The sequence below is a fragment of the Petaurus breviceps genome, unplaced genomic scaffold (genome assembly GCF_028583685.1).
Source record: "Petaurus breviceps papuanus isolate PSGF00001 unplaced genomic scaffold, PetGlider_PUasm1.0 164, whole genome shotgun sequence".
NCBI classification, from domain to species: Eukaryota; Metazoa; Chordata; class Mammalia; order Diprotodontia; family Petauridae; genus Petaurus; species Petaurus breviceps.
The window spans coordinates 5,785,612-5,807,987 of NW_027185735.1; the positions used below are offsets into that span (position 1 = coordinate 5,785,612).

General features: G+C 39.1%; 1 protein-coding gene and 1 long non-coding RNA gene across 3 annotated transcripts in view; one reads left to right on the plus strand and one right to left on the minus strand.

Moving 5' to 3' along the window:
- LOC138156813 (uncharacterized) overlaps positions 1-22,376 on the plus strand; it is a 73,123-nt gene that overhangs the window by 23,030 nt on the left and 27,717 nt on the right. Inside the window, exon 3 of one of the 2 annotated variants that reach the window (XR_011167226.1) lies at positions 4,036-4,171. The exons of the other annotated variant lie outside the window; for it this stretch is intronic. This is a non-coding gene — a long non-coding RNA (uncharacterized lncRNA). Of the gene's footprint in view, positions 1-4,035; positions 4,172-22,376 lie in introns of those variants that run through there. 2 annotated transcript variants of the gene reach the window in all.
- Positions 3,140-7,030, minus strand: NFKBIA (NFKB inhibitor alpha). The gene is made up of 6 exons (XM_069082255.1): positions 6,586-7,030; positions 5,767-5,875; positions 5,044-5,254; positions 4,702-4,790; positions 4,304-4,564; positions 3,140-3,725 (listed from the first exon to the last, which is right to left on the minus strand). The coding sequence occupies exons 1-6, from the start codon at positions 6,828-6,830 to the stop codon at positions 3,678-3,680; spliced, it is 963 nt and encodes a 320-aa protein (XP_068938356.1). The 5' UTR covers positions 6,831-7,030; the 3' UTR covers positions 3,140-3,677.

Genomic DNA, 22,376 nt, shown 5'->3' on the forward strand with positions numbered 1-22,376 from the left:
TTGATACAGAGATAATACAGATGATACTTAAATTCAGGATCTCATTGTTATACCTTGACTGTCCTGTAGAGCTGATAGAAGCTGAACAGGGCCGATAGTCATAGGATGGGCAAGGCATGGGTCATCCACTAGCTACTCATGGCTGTTTCCCCATGTTGCACAATAGAGAGGGATGATGAAGGGCAGAGGGGTAATTAAAATAACTGGGGGATTTTTCCATATAATTAAGTCATCTCTGCCAAGCCGAGCTTGGTCACTTACTCATCAGGGGAAAATGGTGGAAGTCCTCTAGTTAGCTTCCTGTGGTTAAAACTTATATACCATAGTTTAAAGTAATAATCAGTCTAACCCTATCTAGTTATCCCTAAGTACAAGATATGTAAGAGATGCAAATATGTACCAATAAATGTATATTAGTAAACAAATATAACAGAAATAATCATTACTCCTATGGAATCACACTAAACTAATACTTATTAGAGGAAAAAAAATGAGGGTTAATCATTTTACACAACTACATAATGATGAAATCATTAGTCCCACAATTAGAAGGCAAAGCTAACTTGGAAATTATCTTCTCCATGAAAGGTCATTTGATAGAGTTGTCACATTCCAGATATGTAAGGAACTGATTCAAATTTATAAGAACAAGAACCAATAGTTAAATGGTCAAAGCATATGAACAAGTACTTTTCAAAGGAAAAAACTTTTTATGAAAAGATGCTGTAAATCAGTAATAGAGAAACATAAATTAAAATGACTCAGGTTCTACCTCGCATGCAACCGAATGGCACAAGATGACAAAAATGGAAAATGACAAATGATGCAGGGGCTGTGTGAAAATAGGTACATTAATACACTGTTGGTAGAACTGTGAACTGGTCCAGCCATTCTGGAAAGCAATTTGGAACTAAGCTCAAAACATTATTAAACTGAGTGGCTAGGTGGTTCAGTGAATAGAGCACTGGTCCTGGAGTCAGGAGGACCTGAGTTCAAATCTGGCCTCAGATACTTAACACTTACTAGCCGTGTGACCTTGGGCAAGTCACTTAACCCCAATTACCCTGTCTTCCCCCCTCCAAAAAGTTTTAAATCCACAGAAGGAATAAGAAAGGCAGAAGCACTCACAGACAAGCAGGATAGTTTTTAGAAGTTTAAAAGTTACATGTTGGATTTATTATATACTCATAAACAAAAGCAATCTCTATGTAATAGATTGGCAGTTTCATGTACAGTTTTTTTTGTTTTACTATGAATATGGAAGTGCTCATTTTAGTGGGAGTTTATTAATATCAGAATAAAAAAATAAAAAATTCATAGGTCCGACCTATTCCTTCCTTCCCCATCCCCATCCTCACATACATATATAAACACATTCAAAGACCTGCAAAGAATATTATGTATTAAATCTATATGACCACTTGCCCTTTTAGGAAGCTCTTTTAACCTCTCTGGATCCTTTTCTCATCTGTTAAATACAGGGGCTGTATTCGATTCAATAGGCATTTATTAAACTGCTTACTATGTACAAGGCACTGTATTAAGTTATGGTTACTAGCAAATTTCTAAGTTCCCTTGCAATCTTTAATACTCTATGTACTCTTCTTTGCCAAAATTTCTTCCCATTTGGAGGTAGCACTTCATGAAAGATTTGAAAAGTAGTCTCACAAAGTGTGTTCCCTCTTCTTTTCACAAACAAAATATATGAATGTAGGTAGTCCCAAAACTGATATGCAACATTACCTTTGAAAACCTGCCTAAGGACAATCCAGGAATTCAGTGTTTACAGATTGCTATTCTATATGCAATAGACTGAATATGCAATAGCTGAAAAACCATTTCCAATTTTAAATCCACGTCCAAGTTTCTATTATCACTTCCTATTCACTTTTTCTTAAATAACTGAAGGCTTTAAAAAAAAAAGTGATTTAATAGGTGGAGTTCCCAGTGAGGGTTTTTTCAACCTTCTCTGCAACTCAGTAGAGCTGGCTGGAAGTGTTGAGAAACTGATTTGCCCAGGATCAGTTTGTCTGTGTAAGAGGCAGGCCTTGAGTTAGGTCTTCCTTACTCCAAAGTCACAAGTTGTCTATTCACTATGCTATTTGGATATATGTGTGTGTATGTATATATACGTACATACAAACATCTCATAATAATATGACTATCCCAGTAATCTTGTGAGGATTGTGCCAATATTATCTCCATTTTACAGAAATAGATACTCTTGGGAAGTTATTCACATAATTTCTTGCTGACTGAATTCTCTGCCTACATTCAATCAACAGGCATTTAAGTATCTACTATGTGCTAGCATTATAGGTACAAAAATCTTTCCCTTTTAATTTTCACTATTAAGTTTTGTACTTGGATCTTTTTGTATAATTTACCAAATTAAAATTTCCTACAATTACTTTTGAAGTTTTCTCAGAAGTGGCTATAAACTACTATAACATTCTTTAAGTTTCTTCCATGGTAATGATCAAACCTAGGGATATAGAGTTTATGAACACAGGGTGTGGGATGAGGCTATCAAGATGTGCTCAATGTAGTGGACTTATTTTGCTTAATTGTACTTCTTTGTTATAAGGAAAGTACACAGTACTATAAATTTAAATCTAAAAATTTACTATAGATTTAGACCTTAGAAATCCTCTAGATCAACCCCCTCATTTTACAGATGAGTAATCTGAGATTCGGAGTTTAAGTGACTTTCCCCAAGTCATACAAGTACTAAGTAGTAGAGCTGGGATTCAGTCAGTTCCTCAGATACAAAAAAGCCTGTACTTTCTATTATAGTACAGTAGGACAGCAGTAGGAATTTTTGCAAAAGTGATAGCAATGATGAAAAAAAAAAGCATTAAATCCCATAAAGTTTCCTCTAACTTTAGGAAAATTATAGACCATTGTTTGTCGTTCTTATATTGATCCCAACATGCTTGCTACCTCTCCATCTCAATCATTTGCCAAAAGGAGATTGTTGGTGCTTATTAGAAGCAACGAATGGGACTAGGGTATCCTGATGGTTGTAATTAACCGTTACTCTTCTCTGCTCTGGAATATATATTTTCCCTTGACTAGTAGGTTGTGAATTCTCTATCATCTATAAAGAGAATAGAGAAAATACCAACAACTAAGATGATCCTGTACATAAAAATCTGTTTAATAAATATACATTTTAAAATTACCAAAACACCAACAAAATAAACATAATATACACTATTTACAAGAGGGTGTAATCACCACTGACAAGGTGATAGGACCAGAAACCAATTCTTTTAACAGAATTCAAAATTTTCCTTTCAGTTCATCTGACTATTAACAATCACAGAAAGTAGCTATGGTCAACCACTAGAAATCACCTTAGCAAATCAGTGAAATTCTTAGTAATCAAGATGCCATTCTTTGGGGAAAACCAAACATTGGAAGAAATCTCCAAAAACCCCATATGCCTCTTAGGAAATCTTCTTTGAATTTTCAATCTTCTTCCTTGTTACATTCCAAGAATTCACAAGGACAGGATGTGAGACACCCTTCTATTACAATAATGTGTTTCAAGCAAACCTATATAGTTAAGTGTGTACTTTTTTTGTGTTTTAAATTTTTTTTTAGAAAAATAAAATATCTCTTTGTACAAATTATACAGAGTAAAGCTTCGTGCTTTTTCAGTTATATTCAGTTCATAATGCTAGGCGTTGGCCTCCAATCACACAGTCATCATAGAGTAACTAAAAGGAGAGAAAAAGGCAAGTTAATGTCTAGAGCTTCAAAGGAAAAAAGTTCAGTAATTTTGGGGCTTCTTCATTATACAATTTTTTTTTAAAAAGGTAAAAGATATTTTTCCTTAACAGGGATGGATTAAGCCAAGAGATAGTTATAAAATTACATTAGGGCACGGGTGAATCTTTTGGCATTTTTATAGATAGAAGATATTTAAGAGAAAGATTTGATATAACATTCGTTTGGGACATTCTGATAGGGTGAAGTAGAATGCAGAGATGATAAATCTAAATTATGTTCTTCTGCTTTACTCCCAAGGGTTAGAGCTACTACGCCCCACGGGAACAAGGAAGAAATAAGATATACAGCTACAAGAGTTCTCAGAGGTTCAATCTCATTCTGCAGCACAAGAAACTAAGGCCCCAAAAGGGCCTTGACAAAGAGCAGATATATATGGCTGAGGGAGGATTTGAACCCAGATCTTTTCATTTCAAAGGGTGCTCAACATGCCACACTTTTCCTAGTTCTAATTTAATTTTTTTATAGGGTGTTGCAAGGGATTAATAAGTGTTGCAATAATACTTACTTCATCCTCTGTGAATTCTGACTCTGTGTCATAGCTCTCTTCATCTTCACTCTCTGGAAGCATCTGCAGGTTTTCCATGGTCAGCTGCCCCAACTGCTTCTGAATAGTAGTGTTCTCTCTGCCCCAAGTGAGTTGATATGGAGAGTAACCCTGGTAGGTAACTTTGTTCACATCAGCACCACACCGTAAAAGGAGTGATACGAGTTCGGGATTCTGCAGGTCCACAGCAAGATGGAGGGCAGTTCGGCCATTACAGGGCTCCTGTAATGCAAGGAAATTAGGATGTTAATATCTACATGTGAAATAAATTACATTTGGAGGGATGGGGGAAAGGTTGGTTATAAGTCCTACAAAAATAACAGACTCTTTTGTATCCATTTAAAAAGTATTATAATCACCTGAGCATTAACATCAGCTCCCAAGAACACTAAATGTTCTACTATTGCTAAGTAGCCATGGATAGAAGCCAAATGGAGACACGTGTGACCTGCAAAAAAAAGCAAAGGAAAATAAATGTAATTATTCATGTTAACCGTAACAATTCCTGCTACTTCTAGAAAAGGGACTGATAAGTGAGCCACAAATAACATTTTAAGACGTCTCTTTTTAGACACTAGGCAAGTTCTTTCCCAACCTTGGGGCTCAGATTCTGTATTAAGTAGGGCAATTCTAATGTGTCCAGGGTCTTCCTTAAGATCCTTACTGCCCTCCAAAGAGTGGTAGAATAGCTGGAGTCATACCATTGTAGTTTGTGGCTTGTAGCACTGAGAGGAGGTCCTGGGTTTGGCAATATTGGGTAAGCACTCCTACACCAGCCAGGCAGCCCTGCTCACAAGCAAGGTGCAGAGGTGTATTCCCTTGAAAGTCCCTGAGCTCTAGATCACAGCCAGCTTTCAGGAGTGTCTCAGCAATCTCTGGCTGTTTGGTAATCACTGCCAAGTGAAGAGAAGTCTACAAACCAAAGAAAGAAAATAGGTAAGCACAGGTCAGACAAAAACATTCTGGGATTCCCTTAAAAATGATCATTTCTCTAGACTTAGGAACCAGTCCTGCCTTATTAAGATCGAAGCTATAACCCAAAAGCCCAAGAGAAATTTCTTATACTTTAATATTTGGTGTGAAACTGTAGCACTTTTCTGGGTTAAGGGGACCTGGGATCAAAGCTTGGGTTTGCCACATACCTTGCTACATGGGTAACTTTTTGGTTAGATAAGTCACTTTAAATCACTTAATCTCACTGAACTTCTAAATTTCCTCATCTATAAAATTAGGGTTATACTAGACCTACCTCTATAGTCCTTTCCCCATGTAAATTCTGCCCCCCAAAGAGGCAAAAGGATGAACTGAGTAACTTTAAATGAGAAATTGTACCATCCTGGGTTATGACCAACACACTCGTTGATTCAAAGATTGTCAAATGGGGCCAAGAAGGGACAAAAAAGTGGGTTGTGAAGGGGACGCACCTGCTGCAGATTGTTCTGAGAATTGAGAAAAGCCAAGTCCCCTGCCACTTGTCGGATGACTTCCAAAGCCAAGGTCTTCTCTTCGTGAATAATGGCCAAGTGGAGAAACCTGAAGCAGCAGCATGGGGCAACAAGAGAAAAAAAAACCACAACCGTGAGTGATGCTCAGCAGGGCGGTGGGAAGATACAGGGGGAAGGAGGAGGAGGAAGGAGGGTTGCGCAAAGTTGGGGTTTCTGAAGGCCGTGGCCGGTGTTTTCCGCGAGGTTATTATGAGCTGAGTGTTCCTGGCACTACCCCAGGGACTTTCCGGGCCCTCCCCCACCCCTCCCCGGCTGGCGCCGGCCTGGCCCCACCCCTCCTTCCCCAGCAACTGGAACGCCCTGTACTTCCCCCTCCCAGCCGCGGCCCGCGGCGCCCCGGGCGCGCGGCCAAGGCCCGCAGAAAGTCCCAGCGCGCTGCCCCCCTCCCCCAGGTCACCTTATGCAACCTGGGACTTTATGTCCCCCGCCCCGAGCTCCGGTCCCGAAGGGCAAAGGATTCCGTAGTTTTAAAGGGGTGGGGGTGGGGGGAGAAGCAAGACGAAGAAAGTTACATTTGCTCGCTCATGGGGGGAGAGCGGAATAAGATGTGCTTCCTGGGCTCCGTTTTCGGGCAGCGCTAATGCTAGGCAAGTGCTTTCCGGAATTCCCTGCAGCTACGTGCCCATTTCTGCCGTCTGGACTTGCATCCAACTCCAGCCTTTGTGCCCCCCCCCCCTCCCGGGCCGACCCATCTTCGTCCCCGCAGCTAACAGCCTGAGTATATGTGGCTGCACTTACGTGTCTCCGTCCTCCGTGACCTGCAGCTTCCAAGGCTCTTGGGGCGGCCCAGGTTGCGCCTCCTGAGGCTGGATCCGGATCTCCTTCAGCTCCTTCACCATCAGCTCGTAGTCCTCGTCCTTCATGGAGTCCAGGCCGCTATCATGGCGATCATCCAGAAGCCTCTCCTTTTTGAGCCCGTCCCGGGAGCTCTCCATGCCCTCCTGGGGGTTCTCCTCCTGGAACTGCCTCAAGGCGTGAAACATGGCGCTGCTCAAAAGCCGCTAGGTTCGTCTCTTTTCGGGGCTCCAAACACAGCCTGCGAGTGCAGGGAGGGAGCTGAGGGGGGCGGAGGAAGGGGGCGGCTCTTGGGGCTCTTTCTTCGGGCTCGCTCTTCTCGCTACGGCGAAACAGTCCAACCGACAGTCAAACACTGAAGCAGAGCTCTGGGAGCCGCCGACCTATATGCTCAGGCAGGGGATTTCTCAGGGGCGGAGTTAGGCGCAGGGAATTTCCAAGCCAGTCAGAGCAAAAAGAGAGAACTGGTCTGGTCCTGCCTAGAGGGGGAAAAGCCTAAAGCCCGTGTGAGGGTTCGACAGAGAAACTCCCTGTGATGAACCACTGGGGTCATTCACAGGGAACATTTTGATGAATGCTTAAGTCGTTGGAAAGTCCTCCCTGCATGTCCCCTCCTTTTTCCCCAGGTATTTCCCTGCAACCCAGACTCACTCTAATCCTGCCAGTTTGCAAAATACCTTTCCTCCCCCATCCTCTGGCATATATTCCCCCTACCCTTAGGGTTTTCCTTTATCAGTTTTATATTGGATGCATTCTGATACCCCAAACTTCCAACATTTCAGGAATGAATAAATCAGTAAATGAACCCCCCCCAACATTTAAGTGCTTACTGCATGCAAAGTATGGTGCTATAAACGCTGAGGATAAAGCAAGACAGTCCATACTCTATAGAAGTTCAAAATCTGTTAATAAGGGAGAGACGGATGTTTCAGCTTCAAGTGAGATAGAAAGGCCCAGAGGTCCTTAGAGTATAGCAGCAAAACAGAAGTTAATATATCTTCTTTAATATAATTTTCATGGCTAATTTTTAACGATGGATTTGCTGAATCAAACAGATATTTGCTTGAAAAGGAAATCTTTTAAAGAAAAAGATGGAAATTATGGTTGCATTCGGGGATCTACTCCACCAAACTTCCTCTGTGTTAAAAGTGTGGTCTAGTGGTTGGAGTGAGACAGGAATCTTATATTCCATTTCTCTGTTTGCTGTCTACCTCTATTTGTAGTATAGAATCTCAGTGATTCCTTACTTTTCTCATTTTCCTAATTAGGAATACTGACAAATTAAAGAGTTAAAAAGTTAGGTGCTTTGAGATTCTCAAATGAAAAATACTTCTTGTGCCCTAATTGAGTTTGCACTAGCACCATATCCTCAATATATGGGGAACAGACTGATGAGCTTTTTTCTTCCATGCTGATAACTATTCTTATTGAATTACTCTTCACTGTAAATGAAACTGTTAAGTATGAAATAGTAATAAAACACCTATTTGTTGATGGTCACCTATGTGCCTTAATGCAGATATTAATCCAGGTCAGTTCTTTCCTTTGGCAAAAGACTATAGTTTAACTACTCCATGCAAAACATTTTCTCAATCATGTAAAAAGGATGGGGGAGAGAGAAGGGTCCTGGAGAGGTGTAATTCAAAGAATGATGCTGACAGATGTCTGTGAAAATCATGAGATCTAAATGTATTACTGTGTACACTAACTAGGTCCAACAGTAAGTCTAAGTCAGGTAACTGCTCAGAAGGTGCTACCATATTTTAAAAAATATTTTTCTCAAATATTACTTATACTTGATGCCTACCCCCTTTCACTATAAATTGACAAAGACCTAATTGCTTCCCTTATTTGGCAATGGAGAAAGTAGGATATGTCATCCATTCATCCTTTCATGTAGTCTATCCATCCTTCCATCTTTCCATCCACCCATCTACCCACCCATCCTTTCATCCGACAAACATTTAGTAAGTGGAATTCAATATGCAAAGAAAAGAGATAGTCTTTTTCCTCAAGCTGAATTATATTGGGAGAAATAACATGTATACAGAAACATCCAAAATACATATGAAGCAAATATATACAAGCAAGAGGAATATCAGGATTGGCTTCTCTGGAGGAGGTCTTCTTAGCTAGCATTTATATAGCAATTAAAGATTTGCAAAGCTCTTTACAAATATTACCTCATTTTATCCTCATATCAACACTGAGGAATAGGTGCTATTATTTTCTCCATTTTATAGATGAAGAAACCAAGGCAGAAAGAGTTTAAATGACTCGCCCAAGTTCATGCAGCTACACTTTGATTTGAAATAAGGTCTTCCTTATTCTGGGTCCAGAACTCTAATCATTGTTTCACTTTGCTGGCACTTAAGTTGTGTTCTGTCCATAATGTTTCCAGCAAAAGATCTAAATTGGTGTAGCACTCCCTCTGAGCTACTCTTCCAAATTCATCCACATAGATTTGTAAGTTGGGTCCCCAGGGACATGTCTACTACCCCCACAGGTTCTAAGGTACCCTGTGGGAACAGGACCCTAGAGCTTACAAATTCCCACCCAGTGTGCTTCCCATTAATAGTCAATCGGTAGGCACATTAGCTCAAAGCAAAGGCATTTATTAAGATGGCATAGTAAGTAAGACCTATGGCTACAAAACATTTGCCCTCATGAACCTGTGGCACACCTGGCTACAATTGTTATTAATAGTGTCAGGATTCCTATGTGAAGACCACTCCTCTGTTTTTACGCCTTGCTTTTTACTATTGGGAAACACCCTATTTTCCAGCTAAGGCCTAGCAAACAACTGTGCCTTGAGCTTGACTTAACAACAATCCTTTGCACTTACCCTCTGGATGATTTCAGCCACAGCAAAATCCTATAATTGTTTCCCACCAGCACCAGGTGGTCTCTGAGCTTGGACAAGCACCTTTAGTACCTGTGTTCCAGTATGAAGCCCTGGTATGAATTAGACTTACCTCATTATTGCTCCATTGTCTGGGCTATAGCTCACTTAGTAGCCGTTGGTATAAGTATTGAGATTTGCCCACACTAATTCGGGCCCCCTTGCACATGTGTCTGATTTACCTCCTCCAATGGAATAAAGAAAGCTTTTAACTTATAATCACTGTTAGCTCCTTGGTTTTATTTTGTTTTATTTTTTTTTAGGGTTAACTGTGGTTTTGATAACCTGTGTGAGATCAGGTTTTTTTGTTTTGTTTTTTATCATTAACAGCAGTTACAGAGTTGCTATGGCTCTGTCATGCTGTGACATGTTTTTAGGGTTGACAATAGGAAGAGGATACATAAATTTAGAGTACAATGACTATTTGGTTCACGTAGTAGGGATCAAACATCACCGATGCAACTCATGCTTTTAGTACTACAAGATCTTGATAGACTTTCTTTATGGAGTCTTCATGACATGCTCTCCTCCTTCCCCCCTCTCCCTATATCTGTAGCTGGGCTCCCAGAGACTGCTCCTTTCCAGAGTTACTCTCAATTGCCAGGAATAGCTTTCTTTTGCCTTCATAGCAGGCTCTCTTTTCTGTTCCAAGAAACCAAAGTTGCTTCCCACCTAGAATGCTTCTCTATTTTCACGTCTGTCTGGAGAATATGTATCTCTGCTCCCTGCTGGATACATCGCAACTATACTTTGAACTCTTGAACTGACAAACTCTCAAACTGCTGGATGTGGCAGAGTATTTCTTCAGCTAGACGATTTAACAGTGGAGGTGAAGAGTAGGGAGGAGAGAGAAATCCCCTCCTCCTCCACAAGAGCCATTCTTGGAATTCTTTCTTCATTGTTGGTTCCTAGTCTGAACCAACTGCATCATTTAGGGGTCACAGGGGTAGTGTGGAAGGGATGACCAATTATTGTTTGTTTAGGTATTCTTCACTTCTGACTGAGAAAGATATTCACATTAAGGAAACAGTATGTTAGCATATCATTCTGTGTCTATGAAGGAACTGGGGAAGGGGAAATCAAGGCCTCCCTCCATTATACTGGTATCACTCTACTTCTTGTAGTCAGCCAGTAACTTGGATCAGAACTATTCAAATTTTGACCTTAAGGGACTTTCATGGGTTTGCAGAAATTTCTTGATGTTTTTGTAGTGTTCTTTACCTTTTATCCTTTGTGGTTCTCCTTATCCATTTTTTTTTTTCATTTTGAGTATTTACTTTTAATATCCATCCCGGGCAATGCTCCCTTAAATCATTTATATATGTGTTTCCATTTTATCAGATTATTTCTTTCCCAGGGCTGATCTGTTGTTTTTTTTTTAATTCAATCCCTTATCCATTTCTAATGTAGGGAACCTGGGTTTGTAAGTTAGTATAGATGAAGGAGAAGAGAGTGAAACATAGACATGTAAGTGTGGTACCATGGGAAGAACACTGGCTGTGGAGTTAAAGAACCTGGAATTCTGGAAGCTTAGTCACCTGTGTGACTCTTGGCTAGTCCCCATCTGTAAAAAAGGGGGTTGGCTTTTGAGACCCCTTACAACTCTAGACCTGTGATCCTGTGAACCTTTAGAGAAGTAGTGATAACATCTGGTATCTAGCCAGGCACTGGTATCTAGTCCCTTTACTTATCATTACAATTTGTTCTTGTTTATTTCTGGGTTCTGTCCCTCAGTAGGGGAACTGAACTCTGAAATGCTCCAACTCCATCTAACTTCACATTCCTGAGAAACAATTTTATTTTTGGTTTTAGTCTGAAGGGTTCTCTTCGGTAGAGTTGGGAAGAGAAATTGGAAGAGAGGAAGTAAAAAAAAAAATTAACCTAGGTACAAACATGAATCAGGTATGGAACAGAAAGTTTTATGCTCACACATGTAGGGAACATGTAAGCAATAAAGATTTACAGAATGATTACAATCACTTGAGAGGCTAATATGCAAACCTCATTGGGAACTTTGTAAGACTGTAACTCACTGGTTGCTTTAACATTTTACCTCCACTGAGTATAGTCTAATCAATGCCAAGTGTACTGCTTTTCCAGTGGTTTTCTCTCTGAGCAGCTCCTTCCTTCCAAAGGTCTCTTGCTGCCTCTGCTGTTGCTGTTTCTGTTGCAACTACTCACAAAACTAATGCACCACTGTTTGGGAAGGAGGAGAATTCCAACTGTTTTTTGAAATCTTACAAATCTCTGCCCAGATATAAACAGGAGGCAGCCCCATCCCAGACACAGGCTTGACAAGGAGGCCATGGGTTGGCAGGTGGGGGGAAAGTCCCCCTCCCCCTGCCTTGGCTCTTGGAAACTAGTCATCCTCATAAGCCTCAAAGCCAGCAAGAAGGAGAGGCCTGAGGGGGTGGGGATAGCCCCTTTAGAATATCCTCAATATTCTGGCTGAGCAGTCATTTAAATAAGTCCTTATGGCTGATAAAAAGAACTTCGCCATCATATATCCTCTGAGTAGGTACTAGGAAATACACTATATAGTCTGTACAATATTTGTGGTTTTTTCAGAATCACAGCATAGCAGGAAAGACCAATTTACTGGGAGTTAGCTTAACTGGGTCCCAATTCTATATAATCCTGAATTTAATTGAACAGTTTAACCTTACCTCTCAGTGCCCCCTCTTTCTCACTTGCAAATGAAAGAATTTGACCAGATTTTCCTTGACCAATTCTTCAACTCTATTTTGTGTAAATTCACTCACGTCTGATAATTCATACACATTGATGTGGTCCTTGGGAACATCATAGCAGAACTCTCCATATAAAAAAAATGATAATATTCTTCACTTGAAGGAATGCAGACATCTTAGAAGTTTTATTAACCGTCATAGCACCTGTTGTGAGAAGGATAGAGGCTGACACTATAGTGACATAGAATTTCCTTTAATTGAATTTCAATTATTTTTTAAAGGCACATATAGATGAAAAATAATTTCATCTTTAATCCAGAATAGTTTTCAAGAGTGGCTTGTTTGGAGTTGTTTTTTTTTTTAACCTTTTTGGAGGGCAATTGGAGTTAAATAATTTGCCCAAGGTTACACGGCTAGTTTTTTGTGTGTGTGGGTGTTATGACTGAGGCCTGAATTGAACTCGTGTTCTCCTGACTCCTGGGCTGGCAATTTACTCACTGCACCACCTAGCCACCCTTGAAGTTTTTTTAATCACCTGGTCTTTCTAGATTTCTTCTAGTGACACCTAGTGTATAAAAACCTCAGCAGCAACAACAATAACAACAAAATCAGTTCACTGACTTTCCAGGTCAGTGAAGATGCCTTAGGGCTTAATGATCAGTGTCTGGAATTTAGGAAGGTATTAAGTTCTGAGCCTTAATGTGTTGTCGCTATTAATTGGGGATCTAAAGGGTTCTTTACTTTTCTTGCAACATGGGGAGCCCAGACTGTTGATTAATGCTGCCTGACAGGTTTTGGTTTTTTTTTTTCTGTCACATATAGCACTGGTTTTTTTAAAAAGAGATTAGTAAATGGGAAAACAAAAGTAGATATGGGATAGAGACTTCATAAGATCATAAATTTCCGGGGTGGCCAGGTAGCACAGCGAGTAAGAGCACCGGCTCCAGTGTCAGGATTAACCTGGAGATCGAATCCCGGGCTCAGACACTCAGCACCCACCCAGAAACACCTGGCCGTGTAACCTTGAGCAAGTTTCTTAACCCTGATTGCTTAAAAAAAAAAAAAAATCATAAATTTCCTAGCTAAAAGGGTCATTATGAAGACATCTGGTTCATCTTTGTCCTTTTTACACTCAGGGAAATGAAGTGTGAGAGAGGAGTTGCAATGCCTTGCCCAAGGTCATGCATCTGTTGTTCAGTTATTTCAGTCATGTCTGACTCTTGACAAAGATACTAGAGATTTGCCATTTCCTTTTCCAGCTCATTTTACAGATTAGGAAATGGAGGCAAACAGGGTTAAGTGACTTGTCCAGGGCCGCACAACTAGTAAAGTGTCTGAGGCCAGATTTGAACTCAGAAAGATGAGTCTTCCTGATTCCAGGTTGAATTATGAATTCAGATACTCAGACTCCAAATTAAGCCCTCTTCCCACTATACTATGCTTTCAAAGAAGGCAGATGAAGAGCATGAGTTAAGGTTAAAACATACCTTTATGGATTGTTTATTTTAAGAACTAACAAACGAGATTAGAACTGAGGGTAAGGGAGGAGACAATGAAGCTTTGATTCAGGGCAACTGCCTGCCCCAAAGTCCATACAAAGGCTGAGCCCCTCCTCAGTCTCACTTTCTCAGTGTCTCTTTGGAGTTCTCCTCCCATTCTCATACCCCCCCTCTTCGTTTTCCTTTCTCCTCTGAGAGAGGTTTGTGATTTGGGCATCATGGATGGTGCAGGTGAAGCTGGACTCTTTGGGGGACAGGCCTACCCTAGGGTGATTTCATCCAAACTGGGCAAACTGTACTTTGTCCTAATCTTGGGATGGCTAGGTGGCGCAGTGAATAGAGCACCGGCCCTGGAGTCAGGACCACCTGAGTTCAAATCTGGGACTCAGACACTTAACACACAAAAAAAACTATCCGTGTGACTGTGGGCAAGTCACTTAACTCCAACTGCCCTCCAAAAAAAAAAAGCACAATTCCTAATCTGTGCCATGTCTTTTACAGGGGATTATGAAATTTGGGGTGATGAGACAAGATCTTTAGGCCTTCTCTTACCCAAGGTGAGCTTTCCTCAGTCCATCACACCTTGCTCTCTCCTTTGCCACCCTACTCAGCCGTAGTGCCCAGAAGAACTAACTGTCCTGGGCAGTGCCTCATGCTCTTTCCCTTTCTAAGGTCTCTCTCTATGTCTCTTTTTGCTTCTAACTCCCAGATGAATTTTTTCCAGGTACCATAATTCCTAGTTAGGGCTTTACTGTCATATATTTTTAGATCTTCTTTTCCTACCAATAGAAGAACAAATGCCTTGGAGTCTGGGAGATGAGTTCCAGTTTCTGCCCTGACCAATTCTCTTAACTTTTCTGAATCTCAGTTTCCTCATAATATGTAAATGAAAGTAGGACTATTATTTCTTCCAGTAGAATATATACTTTCTGAGGAAGCAATGTTGGTCTGCCAGGCAGCGATAAAGCAAATGGTAAAATTGAGAGAAGAAATTCACCAGGTCTGAGTAGCTCTTGGGGTAGACACAGTTAGTATTCTTTCTATGTGGATATTTTTAAATAGATCACCAAGCAAGCTACTCACACTTATGGTCAGTCCCCAAATGTAATAGCCTTCATTTGCTGGTCTAGCTGCCTCTGGTCCAGCAGCTGCTTCTCTTCTCCTGGATGAAAGGTCATCAAATTCTAGCCCCATACAGTTCTAAACTTTGTCTTTGATTCTGTTTCTTCCAGGCCTGGGAAGACTACTTTTTACAATACTGAATTGCAAATTCTAGTGGACCCTTTAAATAACTCGTTAGACTTTGTGTCCTCAGAACTTAGCATAAGTTTGTTGTATTGAATTTAGTCCTGCTTATCTCACAGGGTTATTGTGAAAATCAAATGAAATAATGTAGGTAAAAATGATTTGCAAGCCTAAAATGTATTATTACCTCCTGGTTAATGTAAACAGTCATAACCATTTAAATGACATATAAAAATGATGTAGATAAAAAAGATTTATTAATTTGCTTATGTAAGCAAATTAGGTGGTATAAGAAGAGAGTAGAGCGACACCAAAGTATCTATCAATTTTAATGAAACTAGGGCCTTTGATATCTTTTCACTTATTATTAGAGATTTGAATTTGAATTTCCTTCCGCAGAAGAAAAATGAGCATTTGTTAGGTCTCCCACAGGACAACCTGAATCTTTTGAACTCTTCTAGGTACTAGAATGAGTAACAATGGCTAGTACATTCTAGCACTAATTCTTGAAAATTGTTTAGAAGAAAGAATCCCAAATAGGTATATTAGAAGCTTTGATTCCATGAGAAACATAGAGACTAAAGAAAGGCTAAATAAGTATAAAGACCAGGAATCAAAGAATCAAAATTTAGAATAGATAGAAAGTAAAGACAAATAATGAAGAGAATGAGAAAAATTCTTTTTAGAAAAAGAAATGAAAAAAAAAACCAACAAAACTTTTTAGAGTCCCTTAGATAAGCACAGAGGTCAAATCAGCCAATACTTACAGAAATTAATTCAGGCTATTCATTGGAAGGTCAAATACTGAAGCTGAAGCTTAAATATTTTGGCCACATAATGAGAAGATGGCATGCATTGGAAAAGCCCCTGGCATTGGGAAATGTTGAAGGCAAAAGGAGAAGGGGATGGTAGAGGATAAGATAGATAGTATCATGGAAACAGCAAATATGATCTTGGACAGACTTTGAAAGTCAGTGGAGGATAGAAGGGTCTGGTGTGCTGTGGTTCATGGTGTCACAAAGAGTTGGACATGACTGAACAACAACAAACAAAACAACTGGAAGATTTGGGGAGAAGGGAATTTTACATAGCTGAGAGGGAAAAAAGAGTAGAAGAATTAAATAACTGGATAAAAATAAGTAAGAAAAAGGAGCTAATCAGAAAACTCCGAAACTAGGAAAAGGAGTAACAAATGGGAGGGAGGTCCTTGAAGATGAGGGAAAGAGACCCAGTGGGAATAGGGTGGCCTTAAAATAAATTAAAAACCAAAACAAAACTGAAGAGACATAGTACTGTATTTACAGAGGAAGAGAAAGAAAATCCTACTTTGGGAAAAACAACCCAATAAAGAAAAATGTAGGAAAATATAAACAATGTGAGTGGATTAAATAATTCAATAAAATGAAAAAGTTACAGATTGTGTAAGAGAAGAAAAACACATAATCTATTGCTTACAAGAAACACATTTGAAATAGAGAGATACATAGAATAAAAATGAATGACTGGAAAAAAAAATTACTAAGCATTATATGAACCCCCCTCCCCCCCCCCCCCCCGCCAAAGGAGTTGTAATCATGTTCAGATAAAGCTAAAACAAATGTTCAAAACATGAAAAGAGACAAACAAGTAAATTATATCATATTGAAAGGGATTATAAACAACCAACTATATCAATATTCAATTTATATGCTCCAAATGCTTTAGCACCTAAATCCATAAAGGAAAAATTAACTGAACTACAAGAAGACATAGTAAAACAATAGTGTCAGGAGATTTCAGTGTCCCTTTCCCAATCTTGGATGTCTAAGAAAAAGGTGAATGAGTAAGAAAATATAGAACCAAATAAATTGCTGGAGAAACTAGAGTCAAAAGTCTTATGGTGTCTTTTAAATAGTACTGTAATAGCTAATAATAGCTAACGTTTATATAGTGTTTGTGATGTGCCAGGCACTGTGATAAGGGCTTTACAATTATTATTTGATCCTCACAATAACCTGAAGAATAAAGGTGCTAATATTATCTCAGTTTCACAGATGAGGAAAATGAGACAAATAGAAGTTAAGTGATTTGCTCAGGGTCATACAGCTAATAAGTGCCTGAGGTTGGATTTGAACTCAAGTCTTCCTAATTCCAGGACTGGAGCTCTAATCCATTGTGTCACTTAGTGCCCTACTGTCAACTAATTTACAGGCATACATCAGATATATTTTGGGTTTGTTTCCAGACCACAACAATAAAGTGAATATTGTAATAAAGTGAGTCATGAATTTTTTTGGTTTTCCAGTGATCTTTATCCTATACTGTAGTCTATTAAGTATGCAATAGTATTATGTCTAAAAAACAATGTACATACCTTAATTTTAAAATATTTTATTGATAAAAAATGCAGACCATCACCTGAGCCTTCAGCAAATCATAATCTTTTTGCTAGTGGACGGTCTTGCCTTGAGGTTGATTCCTGCTGACTGATGAGGGTGGTGGTTGCTGAAGGTTGGGGTGGCTGTGAGAATTTTTTAAAATAAGGCCACAATGAAGTTTGCCACATTGATTATCTCTTCACTTGAATATTTAGAGGCCACTGTAGGGTTATTAATTGTCCTAATTTCGATACTTTTGTGTCTTAGGAAATTGGGAGGCCTGAGGAGAGGGAGAGAGCTCATCAGTTCACTGTCTTATATGGGTGTGCTTTGTGGGGTCTCCAAACAATACAATAACAACATCAAAGATCACTGATCACAGATCACCATTAACAGATAAAGTAATAATGAAAAGAGTTTGAAATATTGCAAGAATTACAAAACACACACTGACAAAATAGAAAAAGAAAGGATTATGAACTGAATGTACATTTTAAAAAATAGGAAGCCTACAAATAAACCCCAAATAAACTCAAAAGAGGAGATATTAAAGATTAGAATAAAATTTGATAATTGAGAAATCACAAATTATAGAAATGCTAAGAAAACTTAAAAACTAGTTCTTTAAAAACACTAATAAAATTTATAAACCTATAGCCAATCTGATCAAAAAGAATGTAGAATATCAAACAAGAAAGCAAATGAACAAAATGACTAATTATGTTAATGGTTTTCCTAATGTTGAAGCATCTTGAATCTCTGGTAAGCAAAAACATTCAAAAACCATCTGAATAGGTATAGAAAAAAGCTTGAACAAAACACAATATTAATTTATGCTAAAACCTTGCTGAATATCAAGGCATAGAGACATCTTTTTATCATAAAAAGCATCTATATGAAACCAAAAGCAGGCATTATCTGCAAGGAGGGTCCACTAGAAGACAACTTAAGCCCCTGAAGATACTGTAGAATCCAGAGAGGCAGAAACTCTGGGAGAATGGTCCAGAGCATACTTGCTATACAATCATGGCATTATCTTTGAATCTTCATGCTCTCTGACCCCATATATCCAATCAATTGCCAAGTCTTGTGAATTCCAATTCTATAAACATCTTTTGTGTCCAATATCTTCTTGTTATTCATATCACTATCACCTTAGTGCAGGATCTTATCACCTCTCCTCTGAACTATTCTAATGGTCTTTTATAATTGATTTCTTTTCCTCAATTCTCTCCCCATTCTGATCTTTTCTCTACACAATTGTGAGTTGGTTTTTTTTTGTTTGTTTTTTGTTTTTTTAGCAATGGGGGTTAAGTAACTTGCTCAAGGTTACACGGCCAGGTGTTTCTGGGTGGGTGCTAAGTGTCTGAGCCCGGGATTAGTTATTTTTCTTAAACTCAGGTCTAACTATATCACTCTTCTACTCAACAACAAACTTCTTTTTGCATATAGGATAAAATATTGACTCCTCTGACATTTAAAACCCTTCATAATCTGTCCCTAGCCTTCCTTTCCAGTCTCATTATTCATTGTTCCCCTTCCCATTCTTTATGGTTCAGATCAATTGGACTTCTTATTTTTCACATGTGACACATCCATCTCTAATGGATCTCCCATCTCTGTGCCTTTGCCTTGGCCATTCTCCATGTCTATGATGTACTCCCTCTTCACTTCCAAGTCTCAGAATCATTTCATGACTCAGCTAAATAATTACTTTTTCATGAAAACTTTCCTGATTCCACTGGTTGCTAGTACCTACCCTCTCAATATCACCTTGTACTTTTTTTGTATATACTTATATATTGTGCATATTGTTTTCCTGATATAACAAGTAAGCTCCTTGAGGACATGGACAGTCTTTGTGTCCAAAGTACTGTGATAGTAATGGAATATAAAGATCCCCCTGTATTGGCTTGGTTTTCAAATTGATTGTGTTAAAACCCAGAGCTTGTTAATCCCACCTGTGGGATGGACTTGTTGACAGTGAAAAGAGAGTCCTGAACTGGGAGGAGCTGGTGACATAGATTTGGAGAGACATGAGAGGAGGCAGAACTTTTTGGAAGCAGCACCCTCATGGAGGCAGAGAGAGACTGAGAGGATTTCTGAGGGCCACTTTGAATTGCCCTGGACTTTTGAGACCTGCCCCCGGAGCTGCCAAGGACTGAGGAGACATGGCTGTTTTGCTGGTACTTTGTCTTGTCTGTTTCGATGTTGTTTTGCCAGATTTGTGCACTGGTGAAAGACAGTCCTGTTGTTGAAGAAGTTCTGGAACCTGGCTGTTGGTTAAGAGCTCCTGAGACTCCTGCAGACAGAGAGTGAATACTGTCCACTGGTGAAGGACAGTGCTGTTGTTGCAGGGGTCTGGGAACCTTTCTGTTGGTTCAGAGCTACTGAGACTGTCCTGCAGACAGAAAGTGAATACTGTCCACTGGTGAAGGACAGTGCTGTTGTTGCAGGAGTCTGGGAACCTTTCTGTTGGTTCAGAAGCCCTGAAGAAGGATTTTCTTGTTGTATGTTTACAGAAATCCTGGGAGAGGGTTTTGCTAATGTTTTCAGGGGTCCTAGGACTGTTCTGTAGACAGAGGATGAATTAATGAAGAGACTGGCAATGTATCTTGTGGCCTTGCTAAGCCTTGTCTCCCCAGGAACAAAGATTGCTGAGAACTTGCCTGTGTCAAGATGAAGAAAAGACCTCCATTTGGGTAGTAAGTGCTGTGCTTAAACTTGGTGTAACTCTGGGGTAGATTTCAATTGTGATCCAGGGGTGGGGAACTTTTGACCTTTTTGTGTTCTATGATTGAACAAATGAATGTACTTTACTTATGATTGGAAACTAATCTCCATTTGAGAAGAGGGGCTTTGTGATGGACTAAATGAAGGTACAGCCTAGGGGTGGAGTAGTATTTAGAACAGGGACTTTGTAATTGATTGAATGAATGTAAGGTCCTGGGGTGGGGTAATACTTGGAGATTATTTAGTCACACTTAGTAAATGCTGTATTTTGAATGATGTCCTATTTTGATCTTCTCTGTTCTTAATTTGTCACTGAATAAAATGGAGAGCACTTATGCTGGTATTTTGAACCTTGGGAAGTTGCCTTTGCTTGGCATTATATTACAAGTACCTGGGACATAGTAGACAATAAATGCTTATTAACTGATTGATTCCATGATTTCCAGTCCATATACATCACCGGGAGAATTTTATTATTTGTCATTTTAAAAACATCTACATGGTACAAAGGGTTGAAGCCCTAAGTATGTTATAATAAATTAACCCTCTTAACAGAGAGCCTCAACATACTTTAAGTAGGCCTACCAAGGGAGTTCCAGTGGGATAGGCATACTTTGTCACTGTCTCCATCTCATGTCTTAGAACATTTTAGCAGAAGAGATCAACAGAATTGCAGAGCTGTTAAAAGATTTGTTCTCTAGATCACAAATGGAGTAAGAACTCAGCTCTTTCTTCTAACTATTAAAGATGCTTTCTTTCCAAATTTAGTTTTCAGAGTTCTTGGTTTCTAGAGTAGTTTCATTTTACTTGGACAATTATTAGAAATCTACATCAGTTATGTAAGTATTTTGACTAAAATTGGGAAGGATCTCAAAGCACTATGGGAATAGAACATATTTTTAGATTAAGCACTATTATTTTTAGAAAAAAATGGATAAGGGATATTAGACAGTGTGTCAAGGAGAGGGCCTGGAAACTCCTTTCATAAGGCATGGGATGTGTATGGCAAATGGATAGGCCTATGATTTCCCCTCTCCCAATATCTACCTTAATATAATTTCTTCTTAATTTTCTTTTTAACTACTAGATGTCTATAGTCATACAGATGTTTTGCTTGAATAAAAAATATTCTAATTTTCTAAAAATTGTTAAAAATCTAAAGGGATATTTAGATAGATATATGAAGCTTAATGAGGGTAATAGAATGATTACTATCAGAATGAATTAGGTGACTTTGGTTATGCGCCCAGTAATGCAACTAATGGGTGACTTTAGGTAAATTACTTGGGCAAATTGCATTGCTGGACTTCAATTCCCTCTTCTTTTTTTTTTTAATTTATTTATTTACTTTTGGTTTACAACATTCAGTTCCACAATCCCTTGAGTTTCAGATTTTCTCCCTCTCTGCTTCCTCCCCCCCCCCAAGCAGCATGCTGTCAAATATAGGATCTACCTTCACATTAAATACCTTCATATTATATATTAGTCAAGTTGTAAAGAAGGATTACAACCAATGGAGTGAACAATGAGAAAGAAGAAATAAAACAAACAAACAAAAAAGAGACCAAGTAGTTTGCTTCAATCTGCATTCAGATTCTGTAGTTCTTTCTCTGGATGAGGATATCCCTTTCCATCATGAGTCTTTTGGAGTTACCCTATAAACTTGCATTGCTGAGAGGAGCCCAGTGTATCCAAGTTAGTTGTCACACATATGATGTGTCTGTAATTGTGTACAAAGTTCTCCTGGTTCTGCTCTCCTTACTGAGCATCAGTTTTTATAAGTCTCTCCAGGTTATTATGAAGTCTGTAGGCTCTTCATTTCTTAAAGCACAATAGTATTCCATTACATTCATATACCACAACTTGTTCAGCCATTCCCCAATTGATGGGCACCCCCTTGATTTCCAATTCTTTGCTACCACAAAAAAGAGCTGCTATAAACATTTTTGTACAAGCGGGTCCTTTTCCCACTTCTATGATCTCTTTGGGATACAGCCCTAGAAGTGGTATTGCTGGGTCAAAGGGTATGGACTTATTTATAGCCCTTTGGGCATAGTTCCAGATTGCTTTCCAGAATGGTTGAATCAGTTCACAACTCCACCAACAATGCATTGTTGCAATTTTTTCACATCCTCTTCAGCATTTATCATTTTCCTGTTTTGTCATGCTAGCCAATCTGACTGGTGAGATGTGGTACCTCAGAGTTTTAATTTGCATTTCTCTAATCAATTGTGATTTAGAGCATTTTTTCATATGCTTATAGATATCTTTAATTTCTTCCTCTGAAAACTGCCTGTTCATATCCTTT